We start from the raw sequence: 19,094 nt of genomic DNA on the forward strand, positions 1-19,094 counted from the left end.
TTTTGTTTACATTTCTCAGGGCCTGAGACAGTAAAGTATCATTGATTCCCAGGCCTAGAGAGGAATTGTTTTGTCTAACCAAAATGTGAATACAGCAGCTAACACTCTACACGGAGTTTAGAGTTATACAATACAGAACTGCAGGATTACAAATATATGAAAAATATTAACACTAAAACCCTAAGGCATCAGTACAAAAAGACCAATGAAGTGTGCCAAAGTGCTCATGGCTCATCTCCAGACTTTAATTTCACAAGGTGAAAAGCAGATATTGTAAGAAGGGACATTTCCCAGCCTCTGAGATGCATCTTTTCTGTCTGAAAGTGGAGTTTCTTTGTTTCAGCTGCACATTCAGAAGGAGCACAATCTAGCACTTTGCAATATGCCAGGAAAGATCCTTTCCCTGGGTTTGCCAGCTGGACCTAATGGATGGGCAGCACAGAATTGTCTGGCCCATGTCCTGAAGGATGCAGTACTTCAGAGATGCAGCCAGAGGAGCACTGTTGGCACAGTAATATATGCTCAGGCATGTGGACAGGGGCAAAAGCAGTGAGACTAGGACAATGGGGTGCTAGCAGGGCAAAATGAGATCTGGGGGATGCTAAAGCAAGAGGATTTCAGCACCTATGCATTGGCTGCCATGAAAGACTTGGCAGATCCTTACCCATACTATATTCTCTTCGGGACCACCCAGCTGCTTCAATGACACTCAAATGATCTTCCTACAGCCCTTCCCTCACTGCTCTTCTTCCTGGAGAGAGCCCCAGCCCCACCAGGGAAGCAATCATACCTCTTTCCCAGTTCTGATCACAGATTCCAGCAGGGCCCCTGTGTAGCAGATGGACGACTCAGGAATGTCCGCATGGCTATACAGGAGAAGACAACAGAACATCAGAGCTACAGCATGCCAGCCTATCGACCCTATTGACACTGAATGTGTCAGCCCAAGGATGAGCAATCCCTCTCCAAAGGAAGCCCTGGTGAAAAGACAAACCTCTGTGCATTCCTCCCTGCCCAAGTAATCCACCCAAAGTGGACCAGTACTTGTGCAGCTTCACAGGATGCAAAGCCAAAGGCACCAGTGTGCAGCCTTCCCTCACAAGACCCCTCCTCAAGTCAGGACAAAGAAGCACAGACAAACCCTCCTTTCTGTGCAAGAGGGCCTCACTTTTGGCAGATGGTATAAACTGCAGCAGAGGCATTCCAATGCCATAGAGAGGACACAATCTTGTGAACCACTGCAAGGTCTCAGAGGATTTCACAAAAATGTTCTGCATGGTCCAGACAGCTTATCTTCCAGCTCTGAGGAGTGCCCTGGCATCCCATCCACATGGTAAGGGCAGGACCAAGCTGTCTCCTTGCCCTTTGTATTACATCCAGCAGAGGCTACAGCACCAGGTGCTTGCCCCTCCCACCCACTCTTGGGAAGCGGCTCACAGCTTTAGGACAACTAAAACGATCTCACAAATCTGAAACAACCCACAACATCCCAAAAAGCATGAAGCTGTCAATGGGGTCACCAGGGACAGGACACATGGCAGGAGCAACACATGGAGCAACCCACAGCTGCTGCTCAGTGCAACTTACAGCTTCAGCAGGTGCCTGATGATCTGCTCAGGAATGAGGCGCTTCTGGGAGACAGTGCTGGCCTCCCACACCACAGCCTCACAGATGCTGCCATCCTGGAACCGACGCAGCTCTGACTTCTCTCCCCAAAAAGTCCGGAACTCCAATGCCTGTGGGAGGACATTGACCAGAGCAGGGACAAAGGTCATTTCTGGACCAAACAAAACCTTCCCAAGATCACCAGCTAGCCTCCCAGCTGCCTGCAACCACAGCACAGCACCAGCTTTGCCCTTACTCAGCACAAGCAGGGCTCCCCTCACCTTGGGGTGATCAGCCTGAGGACCCTTCTCCAGCGTGCTGGTAGCAAACTCTGGGACAAACAGGAGACCAAACGTCAAGGGCCCAACATCCTTGTGTTTTGGGGGCTCAGCATCAATTGGCCACTGTGGGAAAATGAGGAACATGAGGCACAAGGAGAGATGAGGTTTCTGAAGCAGCAGCTACTGGGATATTGGGGTGCTAGATGAACCTCCTGCTATGTTCTCCCAGGTGCCCAGACAAGTACAGACAGGGAAAGTCTCATCTAATAGGTCTCCCCAATGACAAGAAAAGCTGTCTTCATCCTTCCTCATTACTGGCCCAGGATTTGTGCCCAGACCAAGCAACACAGCTGCATCCCACAGCCCAGGGCATGGTCTCAGGTTCCATATTCCCAACAAGGGAGACAAGCCTGTCTCCTTCCCCAGTGAGCCCTCCCTGTGCTCTGTAGTGCCACAAGAAACAGCTGAGACCCCACAAGCTGCAAAGGATGCAGAGTCATTGTCAAGCTGCATTACCTCGGGGATCTGGGGCAGGGAGTGAGCCACAAGCTGAGCTCTCTGGGACAGACCACGTGCCAGCAGCGAGACAACAAAGGGCAGGGCCGCAGCCACATAGTTCCCACCCCGATCCATCAGCTCATTCAGCAGCTGCATCTTCTTGCAGGTACCCTGCAGCTTGGAGACATGCTTCAGGCTACGGAGAAGAAGAGAAGCTGGTCACCTACCTCTGCCACCAAATCCTTTCTGAGAGAGGGCTATGTTAGAAGACGAATAAAATGGGGAACTGAGGGTCCTAGCCCAGCATGGGTGCTACAAGAATGCCCTCTGGCATCTCAGGAGATGCTGGTCATTGTTACCAAGGCTTAAACATTGTTCCCCTCCTCTGGGAGGCTATCTAGACAGTAAAAGTGGAACAGCCCAGTGCAAGGAGGCACCAATGTCTATCTCAGAGCCTAGCAGAGCCACTTCTCACCAGGTAAGTTCAAATCTAACCCAGACCAAAGCCAGAAGCAGCTCACTTGTCCTTGAGCAGGCTGCCTCAGCACTACCCCACCAGCACAGTGAGACTCACTGGAAGACGTGGTCAAAGGTCCTGAGCATGGGCTTCGGGGTCATGAGCAGCACCTGAAAGCCATCCACCATCCGGTCATCCAAAATTTCCATAGAGCGCTTGGCTTCAAACTGGACCTGAGCAAGGAGGGAAAGCAGTTCAGGAGCATGAATGCAAAGGGAGAAGGAAAGCACATCCCTCCAGCAGTGGTCACTTGTGCTCCCTCATCAACAAAGGCCAGCCCATTTCCACGGTCAGCAGCACACCCTGATCCCAGTGTCTGTCCTTAGCATGAAGCCAAGTAACAAACTGCTCTCACTGCTGGCCAGACAGTCTCTTTTTTATATCCCCGACACCAAGGTGATTTTTTTTCTCTCCTACAGAACAATTACACCTGTTAAACAGCTGCTTAGCTTCACCCAAAGGTTCACACAAAGAGGGAAACAACTTTCTCACACCACTCGAGCAAGACTGGTAAGGCAGCTCTACATTTAAGTCTCCAAATTCACTTCCAAACTTCAAAGCTGAAGATGTTAAAAGCTTAGAAAACCACAATGAATGCTCTCCCTTGGTCCTATATCCTCCTTGAAGACATCTAACCATCCTCTGTCTGAGCTCACTCCTAAGACAGCACCTCAAGAAGCCACCACAACCTGCTCAGTACCTGGTGATATTTGCTGGCAGTCATATCAGCACAGAGATTGACCAGCCCAGAGGGATCCACAAAGACCACTTCAAATGCCTGGTGGAAATCATCCAGGACAGGCTGGAAAAGCAAACATGGTCCTCAGTGCTACAGTGCATCACATACATCAAGACACCCCAAAATTGCTGCCACCTGCCATCCCTGCAACAGGCACATCCCACCCCCAGAAGCAGTGGCAACACAGACAGACTGAGGCACAAGACCCCTCGGAGGGCTGCTTACCAGGGAGGGATCAGCATCCTTGGCTAGACTGATCCCTGTCACACTCAGGTCAGTGGTGGCTGTGGACAGACAGGAAGGAACAAGTCACACCACCATCCCCATCTCTCCCCCTGGAGACAGTGGCACAGTTACACGCCAATACCACCAAGGTCTCACAACGTCAACAGCGCTACAATACAAGGCTGGCCTCCACCCTACGATGGTAGGTGCAAGCTGCACCATCCAGCCCTGCTCTGTTGACTCATCCCCTCCTGTCCATCCCACCCACAGGGGCTCAGCTCAAAAGAAAAGCCACAATGGCCTCTCTCCCCCTTCCTCCACTGTGTTCAGGCTTTGGCAGAGACAGCAACCTTTCCTTGTCCAGAGAGGCCCCTGGAAACTCACCCAGGAATTGCAGAGTGCTCCTCAACACCTGGTAGCCACTCATCATCTTGACAATCTTGCGCTTCATCAGCAGGTAGGCAACAAGCATGGAGACCAAGAAGCCACTGAAGCACCCCAAGCCCTGTGAAAACAGAGGTACCACAACCCCATGGCAGCCCACAAGTTAGGATGGGGCCTCCATGTATTGTATTTGTGGGGTGCCCCTGTGGCAGGAAGGAATGATGAATTTGACTCCATGTTCTCAGAAAGTTAATTTATTATTTTAAGATACTATATTACATCAAACAATACTATACTAAACTATACTAAAGAATACAGAAAGGATACTTACAGAAGACTAAAAAGATAATAATGAAAACTTGTAACTCTTTCTAGAGCCTCGACACAGCTTGGCACTGGATGGCCAATACCTCAAAATAATTCACATGAAACCAATGAAACAACCACTTGTTGGTTAACAATCTCCAACCACATTCCAAAGCAGCAAAACACAGGAGAAGCAAATGAAATAATATTGTTTTCCTTTTTGTCTGAGGCTTCTCAGCTTCCCAGGAGAAAAATCCTGGGCAAAGGGATTTTTCAGAAAATACGAATGGATGTCACCATCCATGAAAACCTAACACAGTTCAAAGCAAAGCCACAAGCCACCAGCTCACCCACCAGGATCAAAGCACCACCCTTCTGCCATAGGAAGGAGAGCAGGCCAAAGGCAGATTAGCCAGGTAGGCAGAGCTCACCTTGGCACAGGACATACCTTGCTGAGCTGCCGCTGATTCAGCCAAACTTTGAGGAGGGCCAGGCCATCTTTCATGCCTGGAAAGTCCGTGGCTGCATTAGACAGGAAATGCAGGTGGGGGAGCATCACTGTGTCACAGAGAATGGAGTTGTTGTAGTGCGGGGTCGGGGGCTCGGTGGCTCCTGTGTGGAGAGATGACAGCATGTTGAACCCAATCATCAACTGCCTGCCCAAGGAGAAGGGCTGCAATGGACCCACCCACAGGCCCTGGGGGCAGTCTCTGCCTGAAACAAACGGCCCCATGTTCCCCCAGCCCCAGGCCATACCTTCTTTGGGGGTGCTCTGCTCCATGAACCAGGCGGTCCGGACGTTGTTCTTGCTGGGATAGAAGCGGCTGGGTTTGAAGAGATCCGCGTCAGGACAAGCATGGAGTCGGACAGTGACAATCTTCTCATCCTTGCCTGTAAGCAGCCGAGGGAAGATGTACCAGAGGAAGAGATGTCAAAGATTAAACTGGGAAAAGACGGAGCATCCCCAGCCTGGGCAAAGGCAAATCCTCCCTCCCAGCAAAGTTCCAAAGCAGTGGAAATCACCTCAGAGCAGAGAGTGACCACATCCCAGAGCCAGTGATGACCTTGAGATCACACAGCTCATGCCCCAGCCCCATCCTCCTCCTCACTGCTCAGTCTGGCAGCATTGCCTGGCTGGCCTTGCCATGCCATGTCTGTCCCAGATCCCAGCCCACTGTCTCCTGAGGGCTGTGGGAACAAGCAGCACCTGCATCTCATGGTCCCCTTTCACAGGGACATCATCTCATAAGGGAAGAGACAGACTGTATACAGGTTCCTCGGGAAGGCAGGAGGACAGTGGGGAACAGGGCTGGGGAGAGCAGGAAGGAAGGGCAGTGCTGGATACAGGTGTGTTTTGTAGGATTTTTTTTTTTAATCCTTGAAGTACCCACAGGATATGTCGACCAGCGAGGCCAAGGCTGGAGAGCCCAGCCAAGCTGCAGAGGAGGATTGGGAAGGGGAGAGACCCTGATGACTAGACTCTGGGTGAAGAGAGAAAACAGATGAGAAGCACCCAAAATTTATCACCAGTTGTGATGGCAGCCCCAGACTGATCCCTCTCCAATGAAGAGTTAAATGGTATCAGATCACCACCAGCACCCTCCACCCAACACCAGTACCCAGTCACACCCCACAACAGAGCAAGGTTCAAGTGCCACCTTGAGGCCTCAGGAGCAGGATGGGCTTCAAATGGTTGCTGTTCATGTAGGCAAATTTCACACTGCCAAAGAGCTTCTCCTTGGAGAAATGCTGGGCAATGTGGGACAGGTACAGGGCTCTCTTCCGGTGGTAGCGTTGATTCAGGTTATCTTTGTCCTGAAAGATTTCCTGGGAAGAGAGGGACAGGACAATACCACCTCAGCAGCCTGCCAAGTTCAGTTCATCCCAAGGCACCCCTGTACCCACAGCTCCCCCTGGCCCCGCAGGCAGCCCTATCTCAGCACCAAGGAGCTCCAAGCTGGTCAGGAGCTTGATACTGGCTCACCGAGCTCCAAGAGTGCAGGAGACAAGAGCAGTCATGCAGCCAAACAGGGTGTGCTTGGCCTCAAGCTTTTCTTACAATTAAGTCTGGGCAGCAAGGGGAGGTTACCAGGCTCCAAACATCTCCCTCCCTTTAACACAGTCTTGGGAGATGCAGTAGAAGTGCAATTGGGTACAAAAACAAACAGCATGCATCTGCCTGGCAATGTTCCATCCAGGCAGAGAGAAGGAAGATCCTCATGAGGAACTAAGATCAAACAGCTGCTCTGATAGAGCAAGAGGCCAGCGCACACTCCTTGTGGAAGTCATCCTGCATATCCAGAGGCTGTCGCCTCACTGAGGAATGGAGTGGGCAGAGCAGGGGTCATGGAGGACAAGAGAGGACAGGGCTCTGGCAGGCCCCAAGCCATTTAAGAGGTGGCATGGCCACTTGTGGATGTGACAACCTGGTCAGAGAGCGAGAAAATGAAATTAGTTTTCTCATAGTGGACTTGTGAGACTTTTTGGGGAGTTGTAGAGAAACGATGATAACCTGTTATTATAAAGAACCTGCAGGTGGTGTTCTCCTATTCTCTTTATTCCTGTTCTTCTCAAGGACCATTTGTGAGGAAGGTGTTTTTGTTAATTAGCCAATCAAGTGGAACGTATCAGACCTGTCTATAAAGAGAACAGTTTTCGCACTAAAGCTACTGCTGTGCAAACCAGCCTGCTTGCAGTCTGCTGCTTTCTTACTCAGCAGTGACAGCCACTCACCCGTGGCATGGTCACTGCAATGTCCACGTTGATCTCTGGCCTGACGCAGGTGCCCAGCAGGTAACTGCCCACCACCTTCAGCTCGGCTGGGGGCACGAAGCGGAATCTTCCCTTGACATTGAATGGCACCTGCAGGAACGGGACTTTCACATCCTGGGAGAGCCAGGCCTGGTCAGTGAGCTGGGAACAGATATGACACATAAAACACTCTGAGCATCAACAGCAGCAGATGTGCAGGGACAAAGACCCCGCTCCCCACACAGCCGCACGCAGAGCTTAAAGAAAATCTCCCCACTTTTTCCTCAAAGAAAAAGCAAAATATTATTTTTTCAGCCCCTAAGGGATACAGTTTACAAGCAGCTCTGCTTGCAGAACAACAGCAGAGCCTGCTTCTGCTCCATCCAGGACAGGGGTCTTGCCACCTCTTCCATAACCCTGGAACATACTTCAGTTTCTGGAGTCTCTGGGATGGTGCTCAGCAGGCTGTTAATTTCATGGAGGAAGGCATCGATCTTCTTCTTCTTTTTCTCCTTCAATGTCACCTCCTTCAAAAGCTCTTCGATCTGTAGGGGGAAAGGGAACCATCAAAGGCATCTGTAACACTGCAAGTGCTCCTTTTACCTTGTCCTCCAGCACCAGCCATGAGCCTGCTGCAAAGGACAGATGGTAAGCTGGGGGACACACCAAACTCTCCTTAAATCCTGCCTGGAGCTGGCAGTTTGTTCAGTTCCTGCCATTTTCTGTGAGTGCTGGATTGCAATCATCTCCATCCCAACCAAGGTCCAGGCAAAAAACCCTGATGTAATTCACAAAGCATAGCTCTCAGGCTGACTGTATGACAGAGAATCAGCTGCAGGAAACAACCACACAAGCTCCCACCACAAACCAGGCCCTAGAGATCCTGCCACTGACAACAGCAAGTAGCTAGCAGACTAAAGCTGTTCCTCATAAAAACCACCAATCACCTGAGGGATGGAATGCCATCCAGAGGGACCTGGACCCATGAGATTCAACAAGACACCATGTACAAGATGTTGAATCTGGCATGGAGGATGAGCAGCCCCAGAGCAGCCCTGCCCAGAAGGGCTTGGGGGTGCTGTGGGTGAGAGGCTGCACATGCCCCGGCCATGGCACTGCCAGCCCAGAGAGCCAAACGTGTCCTGGGCTGCATCCAGAGCCCCGTGGGCAGCAGGGCAGGGAGGGGATTCTGCCCCTCTGCTCTGCTCTGCTCAGACCCACCTGGAGCACTGCATCCAGAGCTGGGCTCCCAGCATGGGAGGGACAGGGACCTGCTGGAGCCAGCCCAGAGGAGACCACCAAGATGATCAGAGGGATGACAGACCTTACCTATGAAGAAGGGCTGAAAGCATTGGGATTTTTCAGCCTGGAGAAAAGAAGGCTCTGAAGAGACTTGTTGTGGCCTTCCAATACCTAAAAGGGCTACAAGAGGGCTGGAGAGGGACTTTTTATGAGCACACATAGGAAAAGGGGCAATGGCTCTGAATTGAAAGAGAGTAAGTTTAGATTAAAAAAATGGGACGAAATTTTTCCCTGTGAATGTGTTGGCACAAGTTGCCCAGAGAAGCTGTGGATTCCGCATTTCTCAAAGTGTTTAAGGCCAGCCTGGATGAGACTGAGCTACTTGGACTAGTGGAAGGTGAATCTGGGAGGCTGTTGAAACTAGATGATCTTTAAAGGCCCCTTCAACCCAAACTGCTCTATGATACTAAGATGTAACTACCAGCTGATCTTCCCCTAACACAGACAGCTTGATAACCCAGGCCACCTCCGACTCCGGGCTCCCGCAGCCCCCACGCTCCCCCGCGGGGCAGTGCGCGGTCCCCCCGGCTGACCTGCAGGCGGAGCAGGCTGGAGTGGAACAGATCCTCCGTCTCCTTCAGCTGGGTCAGCTCCTCGCTGGTCGGCGGCTTGTAGAGCTCGGCGCGGCTCAGCTTGGCCGGCTGCGGGGCTGCGGCTCCCGGGGCAGCCCTCTTCCCCCGCTGCACCGCGCCCCCGGCAGGGGGTTCCGGGCCCTGCTCCGCCTCCTCCGCCGCCTCCGGAGAGCCCTGCGGGGAGAACACAGCACGGTTCGGTTCACTTCGGCCCAGATCAGCCCCGCGATCCCCCCGGCCCGGACCCGCCGCCTCTCACCGCCATGGCCGCTGCCCACGTGCACCTCCGTCACCACGTGCGGCGCCGCGCGCCCCACCGGTCGCCGAGCGCCGTTTCCTATTGGGCGCGAGTGACGGCGCGGGGCTTCCCATTGGCCCCGCTGCTCGTGCCTGCCCATGGGGGGCGTGTCCGCAGCGCCGCTCGGCTTCCTCAGCAATGGCGGCGCCGCTAGCAGGCTGCGTGGGCCGCGGGTTTGCCGAAATCACCGCCTTTCACCCCAAAACTGCGGCTCTCGGGCCAGTATGACGGGCTTTCGCCTTCAGGCGGGCGAGCGCGGGGGTCGCCTGCGTGCCGCAGATCCCGGTTGTAGTACTTGATGCTTAATCGGGGTGGATATCTTGGATGCGGCCTGCCGAGAGCCCGAGCCGGCCTGGCCGGCAGGAACGGACACCGGGAGCCAGGAAAACCCTTCTGGCCTGGAGGAGCGGGCACCGGGAGCCATCATCCTCCTGGCCAGCTTCCGCAGGGATTGGGAAGGACATCAGGAGCCAGTGGCATCCTACGTGCAGATTACTGGAGTGGGGGGCATATCCCCGTTATATAAATTAGATACATAGGCCTGTACAGAAGCAGCTCTGGACTCCGGGTCTCCGGGACTCGGATTTGGGTTGCCAGGGCATTTAAAAGACCATGCCATGTGTGTCCCTGAACAGGAGGACATAGATTTTGGACCCAGGTAATTTTAGTTCTCTTTTCAGCTCTTTGGATAAGTGTAGTCAGTTAATTCACTTTTCTACACCCTACCATGAAACAGTACTGCTGTGTCTCCAGTGGGACCGTCCTTCTTCTTCAGAGAGACTGCTCTGGGATAGCAGCCCTGGAGTCTGTCATCCCCATGCCAGGTCCAACTTCTCCCTGAACCCTGGCCACACTCACTCTTTTTCCTGCACTGTGGGAACACTACCAGCAGGAAGTCTTCAAGGGCATATGTGTAGACATGTTAAGACAGAGGGTTGAAGATCAGATATCCATCCTGAAGGCAAACATGGGAGTTCAGAGAACTCAGTGAAGTAAGCTGAGGACCCCTAAGCCAGATCAGCCCACTGCTTGTAGGCTGTTGGGGAGAAACAAGCAGCTTTAGGGTAAAAGCTAAGCTCTGTTGGAGGGGGTTGGGGTGGGAGACAATCTGTGTTCAGAGGATGTTTGCAGCTGATATCTGCCCTGCAGGTCTTTCCTGTGTCTGACTTGCCTCAGAGCAGGGCTCTCACCCATCCCTCTGCCAGGGAAAGCAGAGTAATGCCATGTTCTGCCCAGCTGCAGAGCTCATTTCCACACACTGCAGCATCTCTGCCTGGGACATCGAAGTGCCAAGCTCCTGATGAATGCATTGTTTCTGTTCCCAAAGAAGGCTGGCACCTAACCTGCTGCTTGGCTGGGGTGGCCATCAGCATTATTGCCAAGAGCCCCTCAAGCCTCTCATCGTTCCCTCATATTTAATGACTTCCATTCAGGGAAATTTGCTAGAAGGTCTCAGCCTTGTGTCAACTTTGTTACAAAGACTCCTCTAGGTGGGTGTTTGGTTCCTGCTTTCCAAGGAGAGTGTCTGGAGACTCAGGATGCTGTTTGGGGAGCACATGCCTCACACAAGCAACTTGTGGCAGGGATGCAGATGGCTGTAGGTGTGACATGAGGCTTCTGTCCCCCGTTACTGCTAATGGCAGTTCCTGCCTGGCTGCTGCATTATAGCCTCTCTGGATCCCAGCCACCAGCAGCAACTTCCCCAACCATCTCCAGAGGATCCCAGGAAAGGATTTTTGCTGATTATAGCCTCCAAATCATTTTTTCTTTCATCTCAATGGCTTGGGACAGATTCCTCAGGCTTAACCCTGAACCTTGAACTGAGTAGACAAACCCCCTTTATCCATCTGCATCCATGCACACACTCCCCTGCATGCCAAAGTTGCCTCCAGAACTGACTTCCAGTTAATATGGTTATTTACTTCCTGTCCAATTTTGCAAGTAATTCCTGAGTGCAGCTTTAGTGATTCCACCAAGTCAGAATCAGCTCCTAATTTTGGAGGTCTTTATCCTCCCTGTTACCAAAAAAACCCAGTTTCTTGGCTGGAGGAGCTCCTGCTCCTCCCCCTTCCCGACAGGGGCAGGACTGCCACCCTCAGCTCTGCTCCACGCCCCCAGTGATTCACTGCCAGACACCTGCGGGTGCTGTGGCCGTACCTGCAATGTCAGGCTCTTCTCTTTTTTAAGGGGAGGGTAATTACAGCCCTGTGCAGGATTTTTAGGAAGGCTGGGCAAACCAGTTTGGTCATCCCTGTCCCCAAGGACACATCCTCGTATTGCCTGAGAGCAGCAGGGGAGGGACTCACTCAGGGGCAGGTCCAGGGTGGGTTGCTGGGGTGTCCATTGTGCAAATCCCTCAGCATCCTCTATGCACCCCTGCTGTTGCTGGGATGGCATGTAATGCCCAGCTGGTTTGAACTAATGAGTTCAGGGTCTGTTTTGGGGACACTGAGGGGAGTTTAGGGGACTGGGGGCACAGGACAGGTCAGCTCCTGGATGTGTCACCTCAGGGCAGCCCAGCCAGCTCTGCAGTGGAGAGCAGGACCACTCATGCTTGCCCCAGAACAGGTTCTTTAATAAAGCATTTCAGCACATAGTGAGTCATTAATTACACCCAATCATACAATGCTAATAGTAGTAATATTAATTTAAAAATTTTTACAGCATTCCATACCATGTGCCTGCCCTTGCAGGCATCATGCACCTCCTCCTATCCTGCCTAGCCCAAAGAACTACTGCTGAGCTCCTGCTTCTTGTTATGCTTCATCCATGCTGCTCAGAAACACCTGGGACATTGGAGGAATGTTCCCTGCACTCTGTCCCTAAAAATCTGGGACTTCTTGGCTCAGGTGAAACCATTCCCAGATGGGTTTTCAACAATGCTAAGCATTCCCAAACTCTGTGTGCCAGCATCTCCTCAGCGTGACCTTTTGGAGCTCCAGCTTTCCTAAGAGATACAGACAGATAGCAGTGTGGCATCAGTGCACCTCTGGGAAAATCCCACTCTGCCACACTTGCAGAGGGACCACTGGGAGCGTGTGGAGCCGCTTCCTCGGTGCTGTCTTTCCTGGGAGCAGCACCTGAGCATCGCCAGCCCTCAGCCCTCCCCGCTGGTGACGCCCTCCAGCACACGGCTCGAAGCGCACGAGTGCCGCCCCGCACGCACACCTGTGTACACACACATCCCTGCTCCCTCGGCTCCGGCCTCAGGAATGCTGCAGGCATCAGGCGCAGCTGCCAGGAAGGGGCTGCGGTGGACGCGGCTGCCGAGCAAGTTTAGCGGTCACATTGATCCCGACTTGTGTCGGCTTAACCCCCGCACCAGCTTGTCCCCTCCCGGGGTCTCCCCAAAAACACCACTGCTGTGGAAATGCTCCGCTCCCCTGGCAGCTGTGGAGAGCTAAATTTGCGGCAAAAACCTTGGCACAGCCCTGTAGCCTGGTATCACCTGCAGGTGTCTGCAGGCAAAGCCAGTTCCTGTTCAGAGCTCCCCCCTCCAGCACTTTTGCATCCATCCCCTAACCCTCTTTGGCCAGCCCATGGCCGTGGCTGTTTTGTTTTTTTTTACCAAGTACCCCAAAACCCCATCCCAGTGATAACACCTGGACATGGCACTTCTCACTGTCTGGCAGCTTCACCCAGATTTGATGGAGTTTCTTGCTGCTTCTGTGGAGTGGGGGCTCTGTCCCACTTCAATAAATCTGCATTTCATTGTAGGATTAAATAGTTCCTCCCTTTCGTTTCTGTAGTATTTTCAAGTGTTTTAAATTCTCAAGCATTAACACATGGCAGAGTCATTTGTAACTCTCAAAAATAACCGGGCACATAGGCTAATGACACACTCCATAATGTTTGAGTGTCCATCCCAGGTATGGCCATATCACAGAAACATGTAGCCACTGAGCAATCTTCACAATGGCCAAGAGGTGGGAGACTTCATCAAGGCAACAGGGTACGGTAAAGTAGATGTTTGTAGTTTTAACTTCAAAACATTGAAGTTTTTAAAAAAAGCTCAAGGGCTTCACCCTGGGGTTCAGGCAGACACCCAGCACATTCCTGGCAGTCGAAAAAGTAAAGTCCAAGGAGAGCTGGAGCCCAGACACTGCCTGTGGGATGGGGTCAGAGGGACACCCAGGTCTCTCCTGGGGCTCAGGGACCACCCAGGAAAAACAGTGTTGCACTGATAAAAACGAGGTTCAATCATCACTCTTTTCTTGGATGGATGATTGTTTGTTAAGTCTCACCTGGTTCATTAAGTCTCAGCCATCTGCATTGGGACACAGAAAGTACTTTGCATCCTCCCTCCACCAGCAGAAGCTGCAGCTTCAGGGCTTTATAAGGGCAATGCCGAGGTTCACAGGGTGATACAACAGCCACAGCCCTCCTGGGTGGGTGAAATACTGGGATGGTGTGTTAGACACCCTGTCTGAAGAAAAAAACAAAAAGCAAAGCTTAACTAAATCATACATGTATGTCAGGGACAGAGAGAGAGATTGATTTTTACTGTCCGAAATCAGTCTCTGGCAGCTTTATCTGAAAACTGTGGTGATCTGAATTACACAAAGAGAACTAATGGGAAGTTGGTATGCTTTGAAATGTACTGGCAGTTTTGCCTCCTCTTAAATTACCAATTTGCATCTCACATAGATTGTTTTGTGTGCCTTGTTTTTATTCTCTGGTTTCTTTGTTTGCTTTATGCAACAGGCAAGAGAGCAAATTTACCTTATTTCCTGTCTGTTGCCAGGCTGGATTTACACATAGCAACAAGGAGGAGAAACCCTTTTCTTTTTTTTTCTGGTAGTAAAAAACAACTTGCAGTCTCTAAAAATCACATTGGAGACACTGAAGGAAAGAAAAAAAAAACCCTTTTCTCTTGCAGTCTTGTCATGTTTTATCAGTGATGAGTTGGTATGCCTTGCCTGTCCCACCAAGGCATCCCTTGGCAATCTCCCTGCAGTAGAAGTGCTCTGTTTCCCAGCCACAACAGAAAAAAAATCAGTCTTCAGGGCAGCTCCTGAGACAAGAGGGAGTGGAGAGAGCCAAGAACATGCAAGTGTGAGTTTTATTTATTTGTGGCTTAAACCTCTGAGTGCCAAATCACCTGGCAATGTGAGTGCCCTCCCCGCCTTTCCAAACCCAACTTGCATATTGCTGAGCAAACGTCAGCAGACATGATGGTGGTGGTGATGATGATGATGACAACTTGGTTAATTAAAATCTTCAAGCACACCTGACTCAAATTTCTAACAGCTCTGGCCTTTTTTATTCTTTGGTTCACACACACACACACACACACACACACCACATTCCAACGACTCTTCAAGACAGGTATGTTACATACTTATTCACCTGATGGGGAACAGAGGCAAGGCAGTGGAGAACTTCGCTGGAATGCGAATTCAGGAAGAGCATTCAGGAAATTCCCTCACAGTTCTCCATTTTGCTTTTCATAGAAACCGAGATTAAGCAACAGTGTTGACTGTGTTTCTGCCACATCCCTCCTAGTTTGTGATTTTCAGCCCACAAGGGCTGCCTCACCTCCGGATGCAGGTGCTTCAGAGCCGTTTTGTGGAATTTGGCAGCTCAGCTGGGTGGAGGAGAAAGACCAAGTCTTCTACTGCAGGGAGGAAGATAGTGAGGCACTCTGAACTGTATTACTAGCCACTCAAGGGTCCAGCAAAGATGGTGCTGTCAAAAATCAGCTTCAAAGCTCTGCCACTCCAGGAACAACTTGCTAAAGACTTACTTTGTGAATATTGAATCCTTCTTTTGCACTGAGATGAGTCCCCAGCATGTGGCCTCACTTCATCCCTTGGTGTGCTTTTGGCTGGAAGGGAGAAGCACTCTGGCTTTGGGCTGGGATGAGCCCCTCTTTCCTGGCTCCTAAAGCCCCTGCAAGGCTGCTCTGTGAGCCAGAGCTCTCATGTGCTTAGGTCAGGTTCATCTTCCCCAGCAAAGAAGACACCTTTGAGCTCTAAATACGAGTTCTTCCACCAAAATAAAAAAATGGGCATCAGCTTTGGGGAAATCTTGGCAAATCTTTACTGACCTTTAGCCTTGTTTGATCTCAAACAGTAGAAGTTACCTGTCCTGGCTTAGAAAGTGGGGAGAGACATACCCCAAGACGAGTCAGGGGAACACGGACTGAGACCAGATGCCTCCTGGAGGTGCTGACAACTGCACAGAGAGCTGAAGGCTTTGTGCTATCTAACATTCAGGTGGATCCAAAAGTCCCAAAACCCAGGGATGTCAGGCATGCCTCCCAACTAAATGGTACCTCATCCTGCCCTGCTGTGAATTACCGAGCCATGGGCAAAAGACTTCACTGGCCCCTGGGAGATGGGCCTCTGTCCTGAAACAGGCTGGTTATTCTACACAAATTTTATGCTGGCCATGAATGACTCTGCTGTCATTTGGGGTTTCCTTTGCTTCCCCTCTGCCTGGTGTGGGAGGAAACACAAAGAGACAGATACCAGAGGCAGCAGGTCTTGCAGTCTGTGTGAGGACAGAAGCAACATCCAGGGAAGAAAGTATGGGCATGGGACAATTTGAAGTCACCTGGCAGATGGTGGGCATCTCATTTTGGGGAATTTCCCTTTGATTTATTTTTAAACAATCTGTAGAATTGTACCCAAGACTTAGTGAGCAGGAGTGGAGACAAAAAGGAAACAATTTTCAGATGATCATAGCACTACAAGGTCTCTGTGTCCAGGGGAGGAACAGCTGTGTAGGCTGGGAATCTTCTGCAACAAAAAGACACCACAGGAAAGGTTATAGTACAGCCTGCAAAGTTACAAGGGGCAGAGTGTGGCTGGACAGAAAAGGACCATTTATCATTTTCTTCACTGTGAGGATGAGGGCATCAAAAAAGCTATGAGGTGGCAGGATCAAAACAAGCCCCAAGAAAATTGCTCTGCACCCAAACAGATCATTAGATTGGGCAGCTGTTAGGTACAGGATGTTGCAAATGGTTAAAATTTATCTGCCTTCAAAAATAACCAAACAAATTAATGGGAGAAAAATTTGAAGGCTATTATGTATAAAAACACTTCTGGCTCAGGGAGTCAGAGTCACAAAAAAAAAAGGTTGGACACTGAGGAAATATTCTGGGGAAATATCACTTGTCCTTACACCAGGGGTGGACTTGCATGAAGAGAAGTGCTGGGGTAGATGGGTCCTTGTGGGCTATTTCTAGATTCCAGAATAGAGAAGCACCCAGCACTGAAACTTTGTGCTGGCCATGACAAGTTTGCTATCTACCTGTGTGAATCTGCCCCAAGACCTCACTGCTGTGCTGTGCCAAGCACTTCCTTGAGGTTTGGGGGGGACAGAACATGTGGCCCCCAGCAGGTGGGGACAGAAGATAATGCCTATCAGGACCTGTGCAAGCAGGTCCTTGGAGATAAGACAGTGTCTGGGGAATCACTTAGTGCAGTGCCTTGATAGAGCAGCAGCTGCTGGCTCTCAAGCCAAGAAACCAGCCCTGAAGGTCATGAGATAAAGTGAAGGCAGAGGGAAACCATGACCTGGCAGTGAGAATTTCCAAATCTCCTTTTTCATTCCTGTGAAGGAAAATGAGATAAAAAGGGAAAATATTCAAAGCAATACATACCTCTAGCAGACACAGCTCATCCCAGCTGACCCAGACTCAGCTGCAAGATCAGGCTCTGAAAGTTTGTGCAGTATTTCCATGGTCTTCACGGTCAAGATGCCCTGTGAGCTGTATGAGGAATGGACTGGCAGGAGCAGAATTCAATGTCATCCCAACACATAGGAACACTTTTCAATCTTCTGGGCTGTTTTTACAGCTGTGTCTATAAAAGAGGCAAGTTCACTACTCCCAAAACAGCTTCCAAGTCTTTAAGCCTTCCATTACCCCCGTATCAGTATTTTCCATCGGATGGCTGTACACTGTACCCTGTACACCAAGGGCTCTGCAAAGCATTGTCATCCGTCTCTCTGTGTGCAAACTATCTCTGGTGCAGCTGGTCTCAGTGCTGATAGAGACCCTCAAAGTCTCGGGTCTCACTTGGCAACTACCTCCAATGTCAATAAAATATGACTCAAATGGGCCCATTGCCAAACTGATGACCACAAAACACAGGCAGGGATGGAATGTCCTCCAGAGGGACCTGGACAAGCTCAAGGAGTGGGCCCATGAGAATTGCATGAGGTTCAACAAGGCCATGCACACTTGGGTTGGAGCAACCCCTGCTAGCAGCCCAGGCTGGGCATGAACAGCCCCAGAGCAGCCCTGCCCAGAAGGGCTTGGGGGTGCTGTGGGTGAGAGGCTGCACATGCCCCGGCCATGGCACTGCCAGCCCAGAGAGCCAAACATGTCCTGGGCTGCATCCAGAGCCCCGTGGGCAGCAGGGCAGGGAGGGGATTCTGCCCCTCTGCTCTGCTCTGCTGAGACCCACCTGGAGCACTGCATCCAGCTCTTGGGTCCTTGCTATAAAAAAAAGTACAGACCTGTGTGCTGGTTTAGAGTACAGTATCTGGGGTAGAGTTCATTTTCTACACAGTTGGCTTTCTTCACAGTTATGTGGCTGTGTGTTGAGTTTGTGCTGAACACAGTGTTAATAACATTGACATGTTTTTGTAATTGCTGAGCGGTAACAAAGAGCCAAAGCCTTTTCTGCTTCTCATACCACTGCGCTGGTGAGAAGACTGGGGGTGCAGAGGAGGCTGGGAGTAGACACAGCCAAGACAGGTGACCCCAAACTTATCAAACTGATTCCAGACCATATGAAATCATGCTGAGTATATGAAGTGTGGTGAAGGAGGTAGGGAAACATTTGGAGTGATGGTATTTGTCTTCCCAAGTAACCATTATGTATGATGGAGACCTGCTCTCCTGAAGATGGCTGAACACCTGCCTGCCCATGGGAAGCAGTGGATTAATTCCTTGTTTTGCTTTGCTTGCATGTGTGGCTTTTGCTTTTCCATTAAACTCTCTCAAGCCACACGTTTTCTCTTTTATTGCTCCAATTCTCTGCCCAATCCCACCAGGGAGAGTGGCTGCCTGGGGCTTGGCTGCTGGCTGGGGCTAAATCACTGCAGCCTGTCAGAGAGGTGGTGGATGCCCATTCCTGGAAACATCAAGACCAGCTTGGACAAGGCCCTGAGCAACCTGCTGCAGCTGAAGATGTCCCTGCTCACTGCTGGGGCGTGGAACCAGGCCTTTGCAAGTCCCTCCCAACCCAAGCCATTCTGATTCCATGATTCAATAAGTGAGAATCCTTTTGTTTTCTCCTACTTTACTAAAGTTTTGGAAATACCTCCATGGATAGGAACAGGCAGGAGCTTCATGAGCTCCTGTTTTCCAAGAGCCCCAGAAAAAAGATTACTAAAATGGTTTTTATTACTTATTAATCATCAGAATATGAGGAGAAACAGCAGAGTAATTAGATTGTACTCTGTTATCAGAACTTTCGACTGCTTTTGTTTGCAGGTTTCTAGACAGCAAGTAGATGTGAAAGAAGCATATATGTATATATATTTAATCTATATGTGAAAGCCAGTATATGGATGACTGTAAACAAAAAGAAGGTTGGGGCAGTGGAGTCAATGGGACAATATTTTCACATATATGAAGAAACCCTACAGAAAAATG

General features: G+C 50.7%; 1 protein-coding gene across 3 annotated transcripts in view; it reads right to left on the reverse strand.

Moving 5' to 3' along the window:
- Window positions 1-17,405, reverse strand: part of NOL6 (nucleolar protein 6) — a 35,152-nt gene extending 17,747 nt beyond the window's left edge. The window contains exons 1-16 of one of the 3 annotated variants that reach the window (XM_041472008.1): window positions 17,091-17,405; window positions 13,723-13,904; window positions 9,142-9,354; window positions 7,735-7,851; window positions 7,289-7,468; window positions 6,214-6,382; window positions 5,312-5,446; window positions 5,004-5,167; window positions 4,250-4,370; window positions 3,866-3,924; window positions 3,602-3,703; window positions 2,959-3,074; window positions 2,403-2,580; window positions 1,887-2,009; window positions 1,588-1,736; window positions 791-866 (exon numbers count right to left, since the gene is read on the reverse strand). In XM_041472008.1, the coding sequence (XP_041327942.1) occupies window positions 791-866; window positions 1,588-1,736; window positions 1,887-2,009; window positions 2,403-2,580; window positions 2,959-3,074; window positions 3,602-3,703; window positions 3,866-3,924; window positions 4,250-4,370; window positions 5,004-5,167; window positions 5,312-5,446; window positions 6,214-6,382; window positions 7,289-7,468; window positions 7,735-7,851; window positions 9,142-9,354; window positions 13,723-13,731 (1,911 nt within the window). In that variant the 5' untranslated portion in view covers window positions 13,732-13,904; window positions 17,091-17,405. Of the gene's footprint in view, window positions 1-790; window positions 867-1,587; window positions 1,737-1,886; window positions 2,010-2,402; window positions 2,581-2,958; window positions 3,075-3,601; window positions 3,704-3,865; window positions 3,925-4,249; window positions 4,371-5,003; window positions 5,168-5,311; window positions 5,447-6,213; window positions 6,383-7,288; window positions 7,469-7,734; window positions 7,852-9,141; window positions 9,355-9,439; window positions 10,317-13,722; window positions 13,929-17,090 lie in introns of those variants that run through there. The other 2 variants (XM_041471998.1, XM_041472016.1) reach the window with 2 other exon arrangements.
- Between the last annotated feature and the right edge of the window lie 1,689 nt (window positions 17,406-19,094).

Source organism: Pyrgilauda ruficollis, unplaced genomic scaffold (assembly GCF_017590135.1).
Source record: "Pyrgilauda ruficollis isolate IOZ18807 unplaced genomic scaffold, ASM1759013v1 scaffold107, whole genome shotgun sequence".
NCBI classification, from domain to species: domain Eukaryota; kingdom Metazoa; phylum Chordata; class Aves; order Passeriformes; family Passeridae; genus Pyrgilauda; species Pyrgilauda ruficollis.